General features: G+C 41.3%; 1 protein-coding gene across 3 annotated transcripts in view; it reads right to left on the minus strand.

The window, feature by feature from the left end:
- Positions 1 to 1819: 1819 nt before the first annotated feature.
- Positions 1820 to 19079, minus strand: part of LOC138741361 (syndecan-3-like) — a 235729-nt gene continuing 218469 nt past the window's right edge. For all 3 annotated transcript variants that reach the window (XM_069895301.1, XM_069895303.1, XM_069895300.1), the window contains 3 exons: positions 18043 to 18542; positions 14363 to 14648; positions 1820 to 12954 (listed from right to left, as the gene is read on the minus strand). In XM_069895301.1, the coding sequence (XP_069751402.1) occupies positions 12788 to 12954; positions 14363 to 14648; positions 18043 to 18542 (953 nt within the window). In that variant the 3' untranslated portion in view covers positions 1820 to 12787. The remainder of the gene's footprint in view (positions 12955 to 14362; positions 14649 to 18042; positions 18543 to 19079) is intronic.

The raw sequence follows: 19079 nt of genomic DNA on the forward strand, positions 1-19079 counted from the left end.
AGGGTCTGAAAGGACCACTTCTGTCCCTTTTGACCCATGAGGTACAAACGCATTCAGTGGCAAAGATGGTGGAACTCTTGCCTCACTGCTTCACTGACCTGGCTTCAATCCTGATCTTGGGTGCCCCTTCTATCTCTGACTACGTGAGTATCTTCTGTGTGCTCCTGTTTCCTACCACATCCCAAAACCCTATAAGTTAATAAAAATGGTCCACTTAATTATCCCTCGGGTTTAGATATGTGCAAAGGTTGAGGAGTGAGGGTTGTGGGTATGTAAGTTCATGGTAATGTGAGAAGAATAAAATAGGCTGTAGTAGAACTTAAGCATACTATATTTGATGGATTATAATACCCCCACCCCATTCAGCAGGTAATGTTAAGCATTTATTTTAGTGTATTTAAGGGCAAGCATTTAATGTTATTGAAATCTAGCAGTATAGCAGAAAATATACTTGGACAAAAAATGCAACAAGGTCAATAGGAAAAATCTTTTAAAAGAAAATAATAATGCTGTTTTTTTATTTATTCGAGAAAACAAAAGCAGTTTAGCTATAGCATAAAACATTTTTTTTTTAAACTACCGCTGTTGGTCCCTGCACTGAACTCACTGTTCTGCTCTCTCCCCGCAGCCTGATGTTGGTCCCCATGCTGGTCCCACTGCCCTGCTCTCCCCCGGTGGCCTGCTGTCAGTCCCCGCGCTGGTCCCACTGCCCTGCTCTCTCCTGGCGGCCCGCTGTCAGTCCCCACGCCTTCTTTTCCAGCAGCCCGCTGTCAGTCCCCCCGCTGGTCCCACTGCCCTGCTCTCCCCCGGTGGCCTGCTGTCAGTCACTGTGCTGGTCCCACTGACTCACTCTCTCCTGGACACTGACAGTAGGCTGCCAGGAGAGTCTCCTCATATCCTGTCATCAGCCCCTACATTCTGATCCCACCACCCCTCTCCCCTCTCCCCTCTGACAGCCCACCTCCAGCCCCCAATGATAGACAGCGATGATGCCTAGTGAACCATGTAGCAACAATGATCACCTGTCGCCATTACTCACCATTATCAGCCTAATTTCAACTTCATATATAAGACTGAGGGGGGGGGGGAAATTTTTGATCTATTTTTTGTGGGGGGAAAAGTGTGTTTTATATGCCATCAAATACAGTAATGAGTGCACAATGACTGGCGCAGACTTATTGGGCTAAAGACTTTTCCCTAAACTGTAAACTGTAACCTTTAATCTTTTTCACCAAACGATTCTGTTAATTTCCAAAGTGATTATTTTGAAATTGGAACTTATCACAACATTGATTGTTCATTGAGATCTTTGAGTTTCTTCGGTCGAAGAAGAGTAGCCCCATTTTCTCATGTCCTTTGACTCCATTGTTTCAGGAGTTCTTTTCTGCATCCTCTCCATGCTCTTGAGAAACTTTTCAAACTGGAATCAAAACCAGCAGAATATTTTACTTCTGGCCTCACCAATGTCTATTCGCACTGCTTCAGTGCCGTTCTATCTCTTGTAGTCCACATTGAAAATGTTGTTTTCTACACACCCACTGTGAGAGATACTATGTTTAATTTTTACCCTTTTTTTGTATTTATGGTCTCTTCTCAATTCGATTACATTCACTCTTGTAGTTGTTTTTGTATTTTTGTTTACAAAGTACCTTTTCAGGAACAGTAAATCAGAATGTTGGTGCGAATATACATTGTGCAATATATAGATGACGATGAACACATTGACGTTATATTGTTTAAAAAAGGCTTTGACAAACCGTTTTTCAAGATGCGCATCAGTACTAAAAACACACACACACAATAGCATCTAAAACAGAAGGCAGTTCAATTATATTTTATTTTATAAATGGGCACAGCACAGATATATATAATAAAAAAAGACAAATCTTTTTTTTAAATCCTTTCTCATGGCCAGAAACTTGAAATAAAACTGTTTACAAAATGAAAAGACAAGGTTCTAGAAGGTCAAGTTTGCTACAATTCTACAAGGGTTATGTACAAGACAACCAAGATCCATTTATGATATGCTTCCCATTAAAAATATTTACATACTTCTTCAAAAGGTGAAATTTAACAGGGCACACAATACAATTGTACAAATAATCAGAAGCCGACTTTCCAATTCCCATTTTGTTCCTGCATGGATGACAAGGAACTATTGTTATACGGACATCATTTTCTGAGGGACCAATACTAAAACGCACAATAATGCATTAAAATTTGTACAGTTTCTTAAAAACTATTTACAGAATTTGTAAGTGGGCAAGATTCAAAGTGTGCTAATGTTCTCCAGATATCCACTGTGTGAAGTAAACCTACCTCTGGTTCATTTTTTTAAAGACAAGATAATAAATCCTGCAAAAACAGCATTGAGTGTTTTCAGGTTCGATTGTCAGATACAGCATTCGTCATTCAACTAATCTCTCCTATCTCAGGAGGTTCCTCTCTCTTCCGTCATGGATTGAGGTTGTTCCTGCAGGACGCAACTCTATTTTGGCAGATTGATTATTCTTGTCTAATGCCATTGAGGTAGCTGTGACAGCGATGTAATATAATACAATGTCAGTAAGTGTATCCAATAATACTCAATGGGGAAACACCTACAACTCCCAGGTCACTTGGTGACTGCAATAGATTTCTTGCACAAAACTGAATCCTAATGAAAGGCATTGTCTTTGTCTGCTCATGGTTGGCAAGTTCCCACAAACTAATACTTCTGTCAGCCAGTTTAATGGGAAATATGGAATTTTTTTTTCTTTTTGTAAGTAGTTTGAAGAAGAGAAGTAGGGAAATACAAATTAAATGCATCTCTTTTGTTCTGATTCCCTCCCCTGCCCCATACACTCTATTGGGTATTTGCCATCAAGTCAAATTCTCTACGCTTTTTCTGAATAACTCTGGGAAGGAAAACACGAAAGTCTGCAGACACCATGGTTGAAGTAAAAACATAATGCTGGAGAAACTCAGCAGGTCAAACCGTGTCCTTTATGTAGCAAAATTAAAGATACATAACCAACGTTTCGGGCTTGAGCCCTTCATCAAGGAATGGAAAAATGTCGGCAGGTGCCCAAACAAAATGGTGGGGTGGGGGAGGGAGAGGAGCACAGTCCCAAAGTCAGGAGGTAATAGGTGGATAAGGGAGGGAGGGCACAGCAGCAAACAGGGGGAGGAGGGATGGTTCAGTGAATAGAGACAGAAGGGGTGGAAAACTAAGGGAAAAAGACAAGGGTAAAGGGAAGGGAGGGAGAATGGAGAGCAGTCCAGCAGAAATAACTTTCAACTTTTGACAGCTCGGTGATTGTAACTTTGGGAAGAAATACTCACAAAAGGAAACCTCTCCTGGTCTTAGCCTCATAATGTGTCTTCAGAACTACAGAAAGCCTCATTGAACAGGCTCAGCAAGAACAGTAGACAACAAAGCCTGTGAGAGCATATGAGCTGGAGTAACAGGGTGTCCGGGAACTGGATTCTTTAATCTCATTTGGATCCTTAGCCATAAAATCTCAAGCCACTGGACCAAATTACCCTGTGGTGTGACAGGCTCAAGTATTTTGAAGTAAATCTGTCATAAATTGCTTTGCTTTACTTTCTAACAATCTAGAAAACTAAAATCGCTCTATCAGCAATTTCTTGCCTACAAGATAAAAGTTTACTGTGGAGGTTGATACACAGATTTGGCCAATGATGTTATAAAGATAATATTTTGGAATTTAAAGGTTCAATGGGTAACAAGTTGCAACTGAAGAGAAACCAGACATAGATGCTGTCATTTTTAATAAAAACACAGAAATGCTGGAGGAACTCAGCAAGTCTCGCAACATCCAAAGAGGTAACCAATGCTTTGGGCCTGAACCCTTCTTCAAGGTAGATTATAAACAAAAAATCAGGCATGCATTTTGCAGCCTGCTTTTTATTTACACCTTGAAGGACAGGCCCAGAACATCGATAATATATCTTTACCTCCTATGGACGCAGCGAGACCTGCTGAGCTCCTCAAGCATTTCTGAGCTTTCACTACAATCACAGCTTCTGAAGACTTTTGGGTTTCTCTGCCATTTTTAATACAGCTCAAGGCTTTATCCCCCCCCCCCTCACAGGATTAAAAGCAAATTTCATTTTGTGACATTTTATTGAACTTTACAATGAGATCCATGCTCTGCAGCCTCGTGCTTGCAGATGGTTCCAACATGATAACCAAGTTAAACAAAAGCTATGCTGTTTGGACTTGATACATGTTAGAGTCAGAACACCTAAAGCAGTTAGGAACTGAGCTTTTTTTTCCCCCAATTAACTCTTTGAAGGTCAAAATGGGATTTGCCAAATTGAATATTTTTCTGAACAATTGTTTCTCATCAAAGCAAAGGATGCTGAGGCCAATGGATTGTGTCTGGTATCTGGGTTCAGCATGGCTCACACTCCCAACATGTTCACTCAGTCTAAAAATGCACAAACATTCACTGCACAACACCACCATCAAGGCCTCTTGCTGAGAACTTCGTGTGTTGTCCACATTCCTTATGTAATCACAAAATGAGATCAATAGGAAACTGATAGGAAATCCTTTGGACTCTCTATCTCTATATTTTGGAAATTTTTAATTCTTTAAATTTAGACATACACTGTATATGTGTGAAAAAGAAAAAGTGTATATCATGGCTAATGTGATTTATGGTGTGAAAAATAAAAAATTTAAAAAAAATAAAAAATTAGGCATACAGAAAGGTAACAGGTCCTCGAGCCCATGCCACTCAATTAACTTACAACCCCCGGTAGGTTTTGAATAGTGGGAAGAAACCGAAGCCCCCGGGGAAGACCCACACAGATGCGGAAAGAATGTACAGTCAGCGCTGGATTCATTCCCTAATCCCAATGGCTGGCGCTGTAAGAACATTGGGCTAACTGCTGTGCCGCCCAAATATGGTCTAAGATAAAAAGCAATCCAGAATATTGAAACCATTGTTTCTAAGCCTTATGCCAGATTTTAAAAATCTCTGTAAATATTACACTTAAATGAAGAAGTAAGCAGAAATCTTGGAATAAGAACTTCTAGCTATATAAAGAGCGGAATTGATTCTAACATTCCAATTCTCTGTCTGGATGGATTTAGTTCAGCTAATCCAGTGGTTCTCAGACTTTTTCCTTCCACTCACATACCACTTTAAGTAATCCCTGTGCCATAGGTGCTCTGTGATTAGTAAGGGATTGCTTTAGGGATTTTAATCGTACCTAATTGACTCGTTATGTGCACGGTTTCATTGCTCCAAAGGAAATGAGCCAATGACAATTTTTCTCAAGCAAAATATTTCTGTAACAATTGGATCTGGAGCTCAGAGGTTCTCAATCTTTTTTTTCCCACTCACGGACCACCTTAAGTAATCCCTTACTACTCATAACACTAATGGCATAGGGATTACTTAAGGTGGTCCATGAGTGGAAAGAAAATGGTTGAGAACCACCGAGCTAAGACATTGTGTCTGGAACCAATCAGCTGAGGAATTTTGGCCATCGGAAAAGGAAGCTTTTATCTCTAAATGAAAGAAGAATTTGTTCATTTTGTCACAGTCTTGATTCCGGGAGGAAAAAAAAACATTAATGTATCACCTTTCAAAACCTTAGCTTGCAAATTATTTTGTAATTCGTTGAAGTGCTTTTTGAAGTTTTAACATAGCTGCCAATTTGCAAACACCATTTCCATGATCATCAAAATAATAAAAAGGGCAGAAAATTGTCCAGATAATCAGCCTGATTGGTCATGTTACATAATAGGAGTAACACATTGTTGGCAGCCCTGGAAATTGGCTTCAATGTAACTGAAGTTCAGAGATGAGGAAATGGCAGTCACTAATATAGGGTAGATTTTCCACAACTGAATGGGAATGAATTTCTACCCAAATCTGTTTGATGAAGTTGATTGAGTTATAAATATGGGCTGGGATAAACACCATTGTTTTTTCTTGTTGCCAACGTGGTTTGAATTCACAATAATGGGGCATCACTCTGAAAATACACTATGCCCTCATCCCTGCACAGAAACAGTATCCACCTCTCTACGACAAGTTTTTAGTTTGGGATCTTCCAATTCAGAGGTGAGAGTGTTACTAACCTAGGTAATAGTTGCACTATTAGCAGAACTGAGATTACCCATCACTAGGGATCAGCTCTTAATAGAATGGCCAAGCAGACTTAATTGACAGATTTCTGCTCCAATATCTTGTAGGACAACAATTTAAGATTGCCCAATTGGTTCTATGGCCAGGCAAGGACCACATCAATACGTTGCCTAACTATTCTTATCTAATTCTGGTTGTGAAATTGGACCACTAGCCTAGAACAGATGTAAAGGTTCCATTATTGTAACGTAATACTACATTTAGAATGTAACATAGATGAAATTCTTGATCTACCGTAAGAATGACAGAGAGTCACCACTTTGTTCAGTGGCCCTCACAGAAATGAGGCCCCTGTGAGAACTGAACTCGCGACCCCTGGTTTACAAGACCAGTGCGCTAATCACTGAGCTATCGGAACTCAGTGTCACTCCTCCTCCTCCTCCCCCCCCCCCCACCCCCATACTTTAGGCACTTAAAATATATGCTTTCCACCAATTAACAGAAGTTGGATCAAAAGGTCCAATTTTTAACTGTCACTCAAACAGGGAGAATAACACGTTGGAACCAATGATTTAAAGTGACCTTGCTGGGTCATTATTTTTTTAGTTTATCAAGCATAAAGTCAATATTAATATATTAGAGATCCTCTCTTTGCCCTCTGACATTGGGGCTTGGGAGAGATCACCTACAGTGAAGATCACAACTCAGCCATTCCATAGGTCGGAGGGTTCTCGTGTGAACACCTGTCCCCCTTCCTCATTCTCCCTTGCTTCAAACACTTCCACTCGATCTTCCCTCACCTCCAGGCTTTCTGTTCTTCTGACTCCCTTCCCATAGTTTGCACACAAATATGATGCCAGCCATTGGATTAATCCCACCGTTTGACTTGAACTTTCTTAAAGAGGTGAAAGTAAACATTGATTCTTTAAAGCAAAGGTGGGCCAAATTAGTGATTTTTTTTTTGTGATCATTGTTTTGGCATTCGGGAAAAAACAACATACATTTAGTGCACCAAAAATGTGTAAAATCCAATTTCTAGGTATAAGACTAGATGAAGATAGTCTATAAAATATTATCACAAGATTATAACACTGAAGCTTGGCTTTTAAATTTAATCAGTGTATCAGAAAGAATATTTCTCCATGACTTTGTAGGCTAGCATTCACAGTTTTCTTCAACCTGTGTTTTATTAGAATTTACAGCATACTATCATGTGCTAATATGGTTGCTGGTTAACATTGTGTGGCCAATAGTAATTTCAGGATGACATCCTAGGGATTACCAGCATGATTAATAAACCAACAACCAGTCTAAACTGGTCCAAATCACTGGTTCAAACTGGTCCAAATCACAACCAGTCCAAACTGGTCCAGATCACAACCAGTCCAAACTGATCCAAATCACTGGTCCAAACTGGTCCAAATCACTGGTCCAAACTGGTCCAAATCACTTGTGAGATGTATTTATGCTGTGACTGCTGCATTTGGCTTAGGAAGCTAACGAAAGTGATCACATATTTCTTCTGAAATTCCCAGACATGGAATAGAACAGTCAGAATAAGATTGTTGTCTGAGTAATCAAATCAGTTTTGACAGGTGAGCCAGACTGAGCTGATTAGATGTACCACGAGTTTAATTCCTATTGTAAGAGCAGCCCTCCATAATGCTTTCCACCCTCAACAAAACATCCGAGAAAAATACTCAAGTGATTGTCAAGGTTAGATTGTAATTAACAAGATTTATATGGTGTCTCAAAGCTCTTGCTGGGAGAATTATCAAACTAATGCTGGGGAGAAGCAGGACAGATGGCAAACAGGATGGTATTTCAAGGAGTACGATAAACTAGGAAAGAGAGGTCAGAAGTCAGTGAGGTTGAAACAAAAGAATATCTGGGTTACATAGGACAACATGAATACTTTGAAGTTGAGGCAATGTGAGATTAAGAGATAAGGAATGTTCAACAGGCACGATGTGATGGTGAATCTGACGGTGCAGATCAGTTCAAGGGCAGCTATGTTTTGGATGACTTGATAATTACAGAGAGTAGAAATAGGAAAGGCATTCAGGAGCTGAAGTAGTCAAGTTTAGAGTTACTGCTGCCTCATCTTTTAGGGCAGTGGTAAATGAGTTTATGCAAGTTCAGAGTTTGGTTATTTTACCAGTTAACTAATATTTCTCATTGTTAAAAATGGTGACGTGTTATAAAATATAATGAATAATCCCACCAATTAGTGACTTGTCTAAGATTCTAAATTGTTGGATGAAAGTTATTTGCTCTGTTCCAAACCAAACCAAGGCATGGCTGCATCTGCTACTTTCTCATGTTATTTCATTTGTTTATATTTTGGGATAAATGAAAGGAGATGGCATGGAGAGATCCATTCTCCAAAGATATGTTGAAAGGGTTGTGAAATGTAGCATGGAACATAAACATCAGCATGTACCAGTTGGGCCCAATGCCATCTTTATGTGCTGTAAATACATTAGGATTCATCTTCACTTTGATGCTGGATTCATTTGAATTGTGATCCTGGTGGATCAATTAATCATTTGAATGGAGAGCCAGAATCAGTCATGGTTATTTAAAGTACCACAAACAACACGTGTATCACACTTGCACAGAATGAAGCTCCTGTCCTCACAATTATCCCACTTGCTACTCTGTTTGGACCTCCGGGAGGCTTTTGAGATTTTTGCTATCTGAAGATTGTGTCTTGGCCCTCACTCTAAGGTTGGCACAACCCTCTAATGTTTTTTTTAATGTACACTTTTAAGCTTGCAAATTTTCAAGGATTTCCTTTAATTTATAGTTATGTGATAACTTCAACATGTCATGTCACGAACAGAAGAAAGTGAACAGATGACAGCAGTAAAAAGTTGTTGCGTCTCTCATAAAAGCCTATTCCTGACATTTAAAATAAAAATTATTATTATAGAGGAGGAAAAATGTAAAATTCATACTTTGTTTTACATAAAACCTCAGAAACGATCCCTGGGAGGAATATTCAAGTCAATTTAGGTTAAGAGTCTTTATTCTGAATCTCATTTTATTGGATTAAATTGGAGGTTTTTATTTCAATCTCTTGTGGTACATCACACTGAGAATGGAGCCTTCAGGTGAAAGGGGATTTGGAGAGCAGGAGATAATTGGACCAGTGAGTGCAGAATTAATTCTGTTCCCAATTTATATTCATACGCTCTTGTCTTTCTCACTCCTCTACCATTATGATTTCCTAAGGCCATCTTAACGAAAAAAGGTGCCAATATAACCAATGTTATTTCCATTACATACTCCCAAGAGTGATGGTACCATAGCTTTCTCATTGGAAGAAAAATGAATCATTTTGTTAACCTATTTGTCCGTGCAAATGTGGACGTCGCTCTTAATGAGACTATTCCCCTAATTATTGCTGAACTGGGGAGGCAGTAGAAATTAACATTGTTGATGGGTGGAGAGTCACATGTGGGCCGGACCAGGTCAAGAAAGCACATTTTCTTTCTCAAAGGACCTTGATGATGACCTGACAGTTTCAAATGACTGGATTTTGATTTCAGATTTATTTAATTACTTGAATTTAATTTCTAGACTTGCCTTGATGTTAGCCCAGTACCTTAATTATAAGTTACCATGCCCCAAATGTGGATGAAAATTCACATAATTAAGTGTGGATATAGATGTTCAAGAGAGAATATTTATAACAAACTCAGCTAGAGTTGGAGATCTGGCAGCAATTCTGACTTTCAGCAAATAATGTCATCTACAGCAATCAAAGCCAGGAGATGGTCTATTTAAGGGCTAAAGGGAAATAGAAACGAGTGCATCATCTCTCAATCAGACCAGGGTCATTTTTGTTTACAGAAAAACGTAATAAATGTTACTTGTCACTCATAACCCAGTGATTAGCTCCCTTCTGGCATTGCCAGGCCAATGGCTCGATCCTCAGAGATGCAACCACAGTGTTGCTTCTGAGACAGTAACTTAAAAGAAAATTGCATTGGTCTCATTGACAAAAATGATGAGCCGGCTTACAGAGAGGAGGTTAAAAGGATTGTACAGTGGACCAAGAGCAACAGCCTGGACAAGACAAAGGAGATGATGGTGGACATCAAGAGGACTCCATTGTAGAGAGAGTGGAGTGCAAAGTTGCTTGGGGTTCATTTAAAGAACAGCCTATCCTAGACACACACCTCCTCATTAGTCAGGAAGGCACAGCAGTTCCTGTACTTCCTAAGGAGGTTGAGGAGAGCAAGGCTACCAGCCCCCATCCTAACAACCTTCTGCAGGAGCTCAATAGAGGGTGTCCTGCCTGGCTGCATCATAATGTGGTATGGTAGCTGTAAAGCTTCAGATTGGAGGTCAGATTGGAGTGTGATTAAAACTGCAGAGAAGACCACTGGGGTCTCACTTCCCACTATCAATGATATCTACAGGGAGCAATACTTAAAGAGGGCTCAGAGAATCATTGAGGACCCTTACCATCCAGCACACAGAATCTTTGAGACACTACCTTCAAGGAAGAGGTACGGGAGCCTAAAAACCAGGACTGTCAGGCTGGGAAACAACTTCTTCCAGCAGGCAGTGAGACTGTTGAACAATTTTAGAGACCCATAAAATTATTTTTAGATGTATTTATTTTGGATTGGTGAGAAGAGATGTCATTTATATGTTGGGTATACTGTGTAAATCATTCCAAAATATTTATATTTTTTATTTTATATTATATCTTTATGTATATATGTGATTATTATCTGCTAGGTATTGTGTGCCTATGTGTGCACACTGTGGTCCAGAGAAACATTGTTTTGTCTGGTTGTAAATGTTTCACTTGAACGTTTCAGAAAATTTAAGCAGTCCTTATCTAAATTGTTAAACTTGATTTGCCATTTCCTGATCCAGCAAACCACCCATGTGCTATTTTTGTTTGATTTCCCCAGCACTGAAATTTTCATCTCTCATGTGGGATTTTCCCTGGGGCAATCAACTTCTTTCCAAATATAGCACTTCCTGCTGACACTGTGAAATTTCTCAATGGGATGGACATACCCAAAGGGTTGATTAAACTTCATCATGCCTTCTCAGGCAATGTACCCATTCCAATTGGAGGTACTTTGGAAAACAAATCAGCTATACATATTCCACAACAGCAAATATCCCTATAGTTTGGTTTGTGAACTTTGGCCTTTCAAACAACATCAAATAATGTAATACTATTAAATCTGAACATCTTATTGAACATCTGCTCAGCACATTCTCTTGGCCATGGCTCCCATGGATATGGAGATCTTTTTTGTGATGTTTACCATGACAGCTTCCTTTGGCTTTTGTTGCTCTTTTTGCCTTCACCCTGACCCCTGGGCTAGCACTGGCTCCTTGATCAATGGGATGCAGGACAGTGGGCACAGCAGTACTGTCCTGCTACCCATCAGAGAGAGCTGTGGGCACAACTATTATATGGAGCTACTGTGGTCACAAAAGCATGAGTAAAGTCCGAAAACAAAATGGTATCAAGATAATTTAATGCAGACATCGTCATCAAGGTACTGAGCAAGAGACCAGATTGATAAATGATACTGTGCTCCCTGGCTTCAGTGCAACAGAGAGCAGGAGCGCAAGGTTGCAGAGTTGTGAGAGAGAGAATGAGAAAGAGGGAGAAATGAGAGGGAAGCAAAGAATGCAACAGAGTAGGTGAAGAAGGACGGAATCCTGCTGCTGTTAGTTCAACGAATCTGCTGCAATAAACTGTAGAGCATAATGGGGAGTTGTCTACCTTTTTCTATTTCCAGAACATTCCTCCCAATGGTTTGGTGGGATTACATCAGTGAACAGGAAACCTTCAGAAGGTGTGCTGCAGCTAAATGCCTAATCTTAGGGGGTAGGTTTTGATTTTTTGGTATGGCCTGTAGTTTCACCAAATTAATCCCTCCTCATTCCGATCTGAATCACAGGTAGGAACACCTCTTTCAAAACAAATCATTTTTTTTTATTCAATCTGACACAAACATATATTCATTCCAAATTTTAGCTACATTAACTTAAGGATATGTTTTATCATGTTCAAACCATTGCTATTCATCAGATTTTAATACTTTTTCATTAAGATATTACACAATTTCAGTACAGTTAACTGTAGACATCAGGTACTGATTGTCTATTTTCACTGGGCAGTCAGCAGGAATCACTTCTTTTGATATATCCATTCGTGAATATAGAATAACATAAACACAGTACCAGGCTGCGGCTCACGAGAAGCTCCGAAGGGGGATAAGTAGCCTTGGAAACAACGCAACGAATCAGTTCAAGTTAAAAAATGCAACATTTTAGGGGGTCAAAATGTATCAAAATTCCTATCTTCCTCTGATTTAGAAACCTTCAATCTCTCTCAGCCACCAGGACGATTCCCAATGCTCTGCCCCAAACAAAAATTATGTTGTGGTGCTGCAATTGTCTAGAAGCAGTCGCTGTGCTTGTGTTTTCTAGCCCCCGAGAATGGACCCCTTTGGTTGGGACATGTACAGTAAATCGACAACACGAGTGAAAAAGACCAGCATTAAAACACAACTCTGTTACTCAGCAGAACTTTTCTCAAGTGACATTTGGGGTCATTATTCTTTTTTAAGTAATTTTTTAAGAGAATGATCTGTTTACAGTCCAAACAATAAGAGGCACTCTCGATGTGTTTATGCATAGAACTCCTCCTGTTTGTCAGGTTTTTGGTAAGCTATGCTTGCCTGCTTTGGCTCCTCCAGTGTATAGCTTCCTTCATCCTTTTTCTTCATTCGATAGATCAACAGCATCACCAGGAAGGCAGCGAAGAGAGCTCCAACCACTCCCCCAACAACAACCGCTGTGCAGAAAGAAGCAGAAAGAAACACTTAATGCACACAAGCGACCGAGACTAAATGGGGTCTTCAGATGAAGACCCATATAACATAACATAACAATTACAGCACGGAAACAGGCCATTAGGCCCTTCTAGTCCGCACCGAACCAAACACCCCTTTCTAGTCCCACCTCCCTGCACAATGCCCATAACCCTCCATCTTCTTCTCATCCATAGACCTGTCCAACCTTTTCTTAAATAATACAATTGACTCCGCCGCCACTATTTCTCCCGGAATATAGATTTGGTCCACAATATGCAGACAGGGTACCATCCTCGCATGAAGGTCTTAACAGGCAACTCTTGTTGGTTGCTATCACTACACTTAATGAGAACATCATGCCCATTGAGTCCTTGCTCTGAGTGCAACCAATCTATCTTTATCTCTGTTTCATAAAGTATGCTGTTTGACCTGCTGAGTTTCCCCCAGCTTTTACTTTAATCTTATACACTTGCCTTTCTTGATACACCTGTAATGCAAATTATTCTCCTTCATCTGGCAACCCAATTCTCTTTTAAATCCCCAAATGACCAGTTTCTATCATTCATAATGGCTGTGATCGTAATGTCATCCATGAGGACTCATTCCCCAGTATCCTTGTCTCAGGGAGCATGAATCATCTGCTAATAGGAAAAGCATCTCTCTGTTATGCTTGAACATTTTTATCAAATCTCTTCTCATCCTTCCTTGCTGAAGGAAGCCCGTCCTCTCACAGCCATAATCAAATGAGTCAGTCTCATGCCATTCCCTAACAGCAGGGAAAGAGGAATTTGGCGCATCACGCATGACCTCAGACAAAAAAGGCTTCCAATTAATTTCCTTATCCCCGCATGTTTTACACAACCTTGCAGTTTCTTTCTTCCATTTTAACTCAGAAGGTTGTTTCCATTAGCAACATTGTTAATATCAACATCCAGACATATATTTACAGTATTTTCTGTGTTATCAGGAATTCAAGCAACCGGCAAACTCAAGCAACTGCAAAAAAAAACTGGAAAGTAAATGGGTAACTACGGGTTTAAAATTGGTGCACCTCGCCATTTAGTTCTCCATTCATGAAACACGCAGTTCCAAGCAACCAGAAAACTTACTTATCCAGCATCTACCAATCCCCATAGGTACCGTATATCAGGGGTTTTACTTCAATAGGATTAAATTCTCTCCTTTAAGAACCTCTTCAAGACCCACCCCTTGGATCCCAGCTAAAACTCTTATTACTTCATGCCTTGCAATGCATTGCTGGCCAAAACTTCCTGAGCACCTAACAGGCTTGATGCCTGCATGAAGCTAAAGTTTGAGTGGACTTTATTTGGAAATCATGGTGAAGCTTTATGCAAACTGCAGCAAAGATGAATCAACAAACTGCCTTACCTACTAAAACCTCTTTCCTCTCCAATATGTTCTTCTGGGGTAATTGTGCAGCTGACGACGAGCTGCCAGAGTCTATTGCATTGTCTATAATATCCGGCAGGCCAATCTTCCCAGTGCCCTGGACAGTTGGTTGCGTGACGACCGCAAATACTTCGTTATTTGCCCCTGGGTTCACCACTTCCCCTTCCTCAGTGAGCTCAAAGTCTCCACTTGGAGAGCCCGCTGCTCGAGCCTCCACTTCATTGTTAATTGTCATGTCTTCCACTGGTCCAATGGAGCTTGTTTTCTGTGGTCAACAATTTAAAAAGGAAATCAATGTTCATTGATTGGATTCCATCCAAATTCTATCAATTTAGGGTGCAATGTGATTTACTGAGGCTGAGGGAAAACGTCTGCAATTCTTTCCTTTTCTCTGGAAGTTGTGCTGTGGACATTTGGATCTCCCAGCACAATCCGACCCTTTTTCAATCATCAGTAGGGGAAGTCAAAGCTCAGTGACGATGCCCTGGCTTGGATGTGGAGCAGGGTCATGGGAGATGGAAAGTCACATAATGACACCTCCAATCATTATTGTTAAGCTAGGCAGTTCCAATTCCCACAGAGAACATGGTTGCAGGGAGGAGATGAGTGGGAAGTTAATATCCAAGAGTATCATGTAATATGGAAGAATAGGCAGAAAGGTAAGGGAGGTGGGGTAGCACTCTTAATAAAGAGTAAGATCAGGGCAATAGCAACAGACTATATAAAATCTATATTTTATTTTTTTTTGCATAAATATACATAGTAAACTCTCCAATAACAAATATAGATATACTTTGCAAACGATGTGGCACTCAACATGCAACAAAGCAATGCCCAGCCTATGGAAAAGTCTGTAATAAGTACAAAGGGCAGAATCACTGAGCAAAGCATTGTTTTTCCAAAGAGAAACAAAGCAGAAGTAAAAGTGTTAACACTTTAGAAGACACGTACACATTATGGAAGAAACTGCTCTCAGTGACACATTTTTCGTGGGCATGGTCGTGCAAAAAGATTATAAACCAACAGCCACTGAACAACCAAGTGTGAACAGAGTCAAGCAGGTCAAGTGGACTGTATCATTACATACAAATATTACTTTCAAGCTGGATACAGGGGCAAAGGTCAATTTGATCTGTGATCACAACATCAGGCCAATGAAGATAAAGCCATACATTCATACAAATCCTGTACAGTTCAAAGACTACAATGTACAAAGCATCGACATGAAAGGTACATGTAAACTCAAGGAGAAAGTTGAAGAGCACCACCTCAGGTTCGCAGTAGTCCCAGATGGACATGAATCATGGCTTGGTGTCAAAGCATGTGAAAATGTAAGCCTAGTCAAGAGGGTGTACCACATTAACAGTGACATTGCATGGAACAGCATAGGAAATATTGGATCAATTTCGAGCCATCTTCAAGGGGGGGTTTGGAGTTCTACCATTCATCTATAAGATGAAGCCCCACGAGCTTCGGAAACTTTCTCCCAAGCCATTGTAGGCACCATCAGGCACTGGAGGCATTACCTTGTCAGCAGAAAATTTACACTGCTTACTGACCAGCGATCAGTGGCATTCATGTTTAATAACGCTAAAAGGGTTAAATTAAAAAATGATAAGATCGCCAGGTAGAGGATTGAACTCTCTATCTATAAGTATGATAATAGCATACAGACCAGGTATTCTCAATGAGCTTCCAGACACCCTGTCAAGAGGAAGCTGTGCCTCTGCAAACAGTCACTGCATGATGAGCTCTGCCACCCGGGCATCACTCGCATGGCTCATTTCGTCAAGGCATGCAACATCCCTTATACCATTAAGAATGTCAGGGAAATGATCAGGTCCTGCCAGGTCTCCACTGAGTGCAAACTGCACTTCTACCACCCTGACAAAGCACACCTGATAAAGGCATCCCACCCCTTCGAACGACTCAGTTCCAATTTCAAGGGTCCCCTCCCTTTCACCAACGGAAACATGTATTTTTCCAATGTCATCGATGAGTATACATGTTTTTTGTTCACCATCCCCTGCCTAGACATGACCACCACCACAGTCATCAGGGCTTTGGACACTATCTTCATCCTGTTTGGATATCCCAGCTATATCCATAGTGAAAGGGGCTCATCATTTATGAGCGAAGAGCTATGCCAGTATCTGCTCATAAGAGGCATTGCCTCAAGCAAGACGACTAGCTAAAATCCCAGGGGAATGGACAAGTTGAAAAGGAGAACAGGATGGTATGGAAGGCCATGAAATTAGCTCTCTGGTTCAAAGGCCTTCCAGACTCATGCTGGCAAGAATTCCTACCCTTGGTGTTTCACTCCATAAGGTCATTCCTCTGCACTGCGACCAACACAACTCCTCACAAGCTAATGTTTACTATCCAGAGGAAATCCACATCCAGGACCACCCTCATGGCTTGGCTAATGGCACCGGGGCTAGACCTGCTGAGAAAGCACATGAGGAGAAGCAAGACAGACCCCCTGATCAAAGAAGGCGCACCTGTTGCAAGCCAACCCAATGTATGCCTACGTGGCATACCCTGATGGCAGAGAGGACACCGTCCCTATCAGAGACCTGGTACCCATCAGAACTGAGGATTCAATGCCTCAAACAAGCCAGGAACCAACAAGTATCCCATCCAGGGTTCTGGATGACTCTGCTCAGGAAGTGGGTCAATCCGCTCCATGACCAGAGCCAGAGCCCTCAAGACCTAGTATCCCTGTACCACAGGATGTTCAGGAAGCTCAAAGTCCTCCAGTCCTGCGGCACTCAACCAGAATAATTAGACCCCACAACAGACTTAACTTGAAAATATTTGTCAACCATTCATTTTTTTTTAAATGAATGGTCTCTGTTTTTCACCCATAGGCTCAATTCTGAAGGAAAGTGTGAATGCAGTGAACTGGAATTCACTGTCTGTGTGTGCTGTTCAATGGCTAGCTCCTCCCCTGGCTCCACTCTCACCTACCCCAATATAAACCCTGGTTTTCCCATCTTACCTCAGATTCACCTGAGGACTATTGATTCTACTGGTCATTGACTGTAAGCTATTAAAAGGGTGTTTGTACCCCTCTCAAGTCTCTGAGTGTAATCAGTCGTGGTACATGGGCCATATATCCCTTTGAATGCACCAGATCACAGGAGCTATACAAGCCCTTCAAACCTGTCCAACTGGGTAGATTATTATCCAGGTGAAGAGAGACTGTGAATGGGTGAAGTACAGAATGATCTCGGTGTGCAATGCACATATCTCAAAAAGCTAGCCAGCCGGTCCAATACATGGCATTGCAAAGAGCTGGTGTTTAAAAACAGGGAGGTGAGTAAATATCCCAGACAATGTTGGTACCTTTTTGAAAGATACACCAATGTTGGAGGCAGTCCAAAGGAGATTCACCAGGAAAACTCCTGAAATGAATGGACTGTCCTACAGAGAGACGCTATTTAGTTTGGGTCTGTATTCCTTGGAGTTTAGAGAATGAGAGCTGACCATGTTCAAATGTATAAAATCCTCAGGGGTGTTGGTGGCATGCACAATGAGATGCTTTCACTGTCTCAAGAGGTTGGCTTTATAGGAATGGTTACAAACAATGGAAGAGCATTTCAAGTCTGAGGACCATTGATGCGTGGAATGAATGTGAGGACGTTGGTAGCACTTACCTCTGTGAGAGAAGGAACGGACAGGGGGTCTTTACTACTGCCTGAAGTGATCCTTCCTGACGTTGATTGATCAGTCTGTGGGTCAGATGTGAAAAGAGGCCTGGCCACTGCCCCCGGACTGGTCACGCTCTGCTTGGTCATGGCTGTTATCCCAGTGACGGCTGGAGGCACGATGGCAGCGGTGTTGCTGTGGGTAACTGGCACGATAACTGTGGAGGTGGTGGCAGCGCCAGTGCTTGCTGTGGTGGCCCTGAGGGTCGTGGTGGTACCAGTATCAGCTGGCACGGTGGCAGGGGCTGGCGCTGCCGTAACAGGCAGCTGGGTGGTGAGGGCAGCGGAAGTGGGGACGTGCGCTTGGCTGCTGCTGCCTCCTGCCAGGGTGGTGCTTCTGAAGGTGAAGGTGAAAGGCTGGATCGATCCAAAGGCAGAGGTGGAAGGTGTGGCTGTAACTGCCCTGGTCATACCCGTAGTAAATCTCAGGTCAGTGTCCAACTCAAAGTCTGAAAAAGAATGGAAATACCCAGGTAAATTCACAAAACTAAACCATTGCACCCCTCAACCAGCTGGGGAATGCCCAGAGCCATGGTAGAGCTATTCCAGTCAATCACACCGCTCCCTCTTCCTGGTCAGGCAGTGTGTAAACAGGCTCTTCAGCCCTACGAGCCCATGCTGACCAAAATTTCCCCATCCAGCTCATCCCACCTGCCTGAGTTTGGCCCATATCCCTATCATCCCATCCTATCCATGTATCCATCCAGACATTTCATATCCAAGTTCTATCCTTCGACCTGTGTCCACAGACAGACAGTGGATTACAATTCGCAGCAATCTACTTCCCCGTGTAGATAACTGTCTTATTTCCTCCCTCCATTCTGTAACAGAAGCAGAAGTAATCTATAAAATCAATGGGATTAAGGATTAAATCTTGATTCTCAATATAAAGTTATATTTTACATTACATTGTTCTGTTCTGACAAATTGGATATTCAATATTTCCAGTACTGAGAGCAGGATTTTCAACTTCAGATTCAGATTTC

Source organism: Narcine bancroftii, chromosome 8, assembly GCF_036971445.1.
Source record: "Narcine bancroftii isolate sNarBan1 chromosome 8, sNarBan1.hap1, whole genome shotgun sequence".
In the NCBI taxonomy this organism is placed as follows: domain Eukaryota; kingdom Metazoa; phylum Chordata; class Chondrichthyes; order Torpediniformes; family Narcinidae; genus Narcine; species Narcine bancroftii.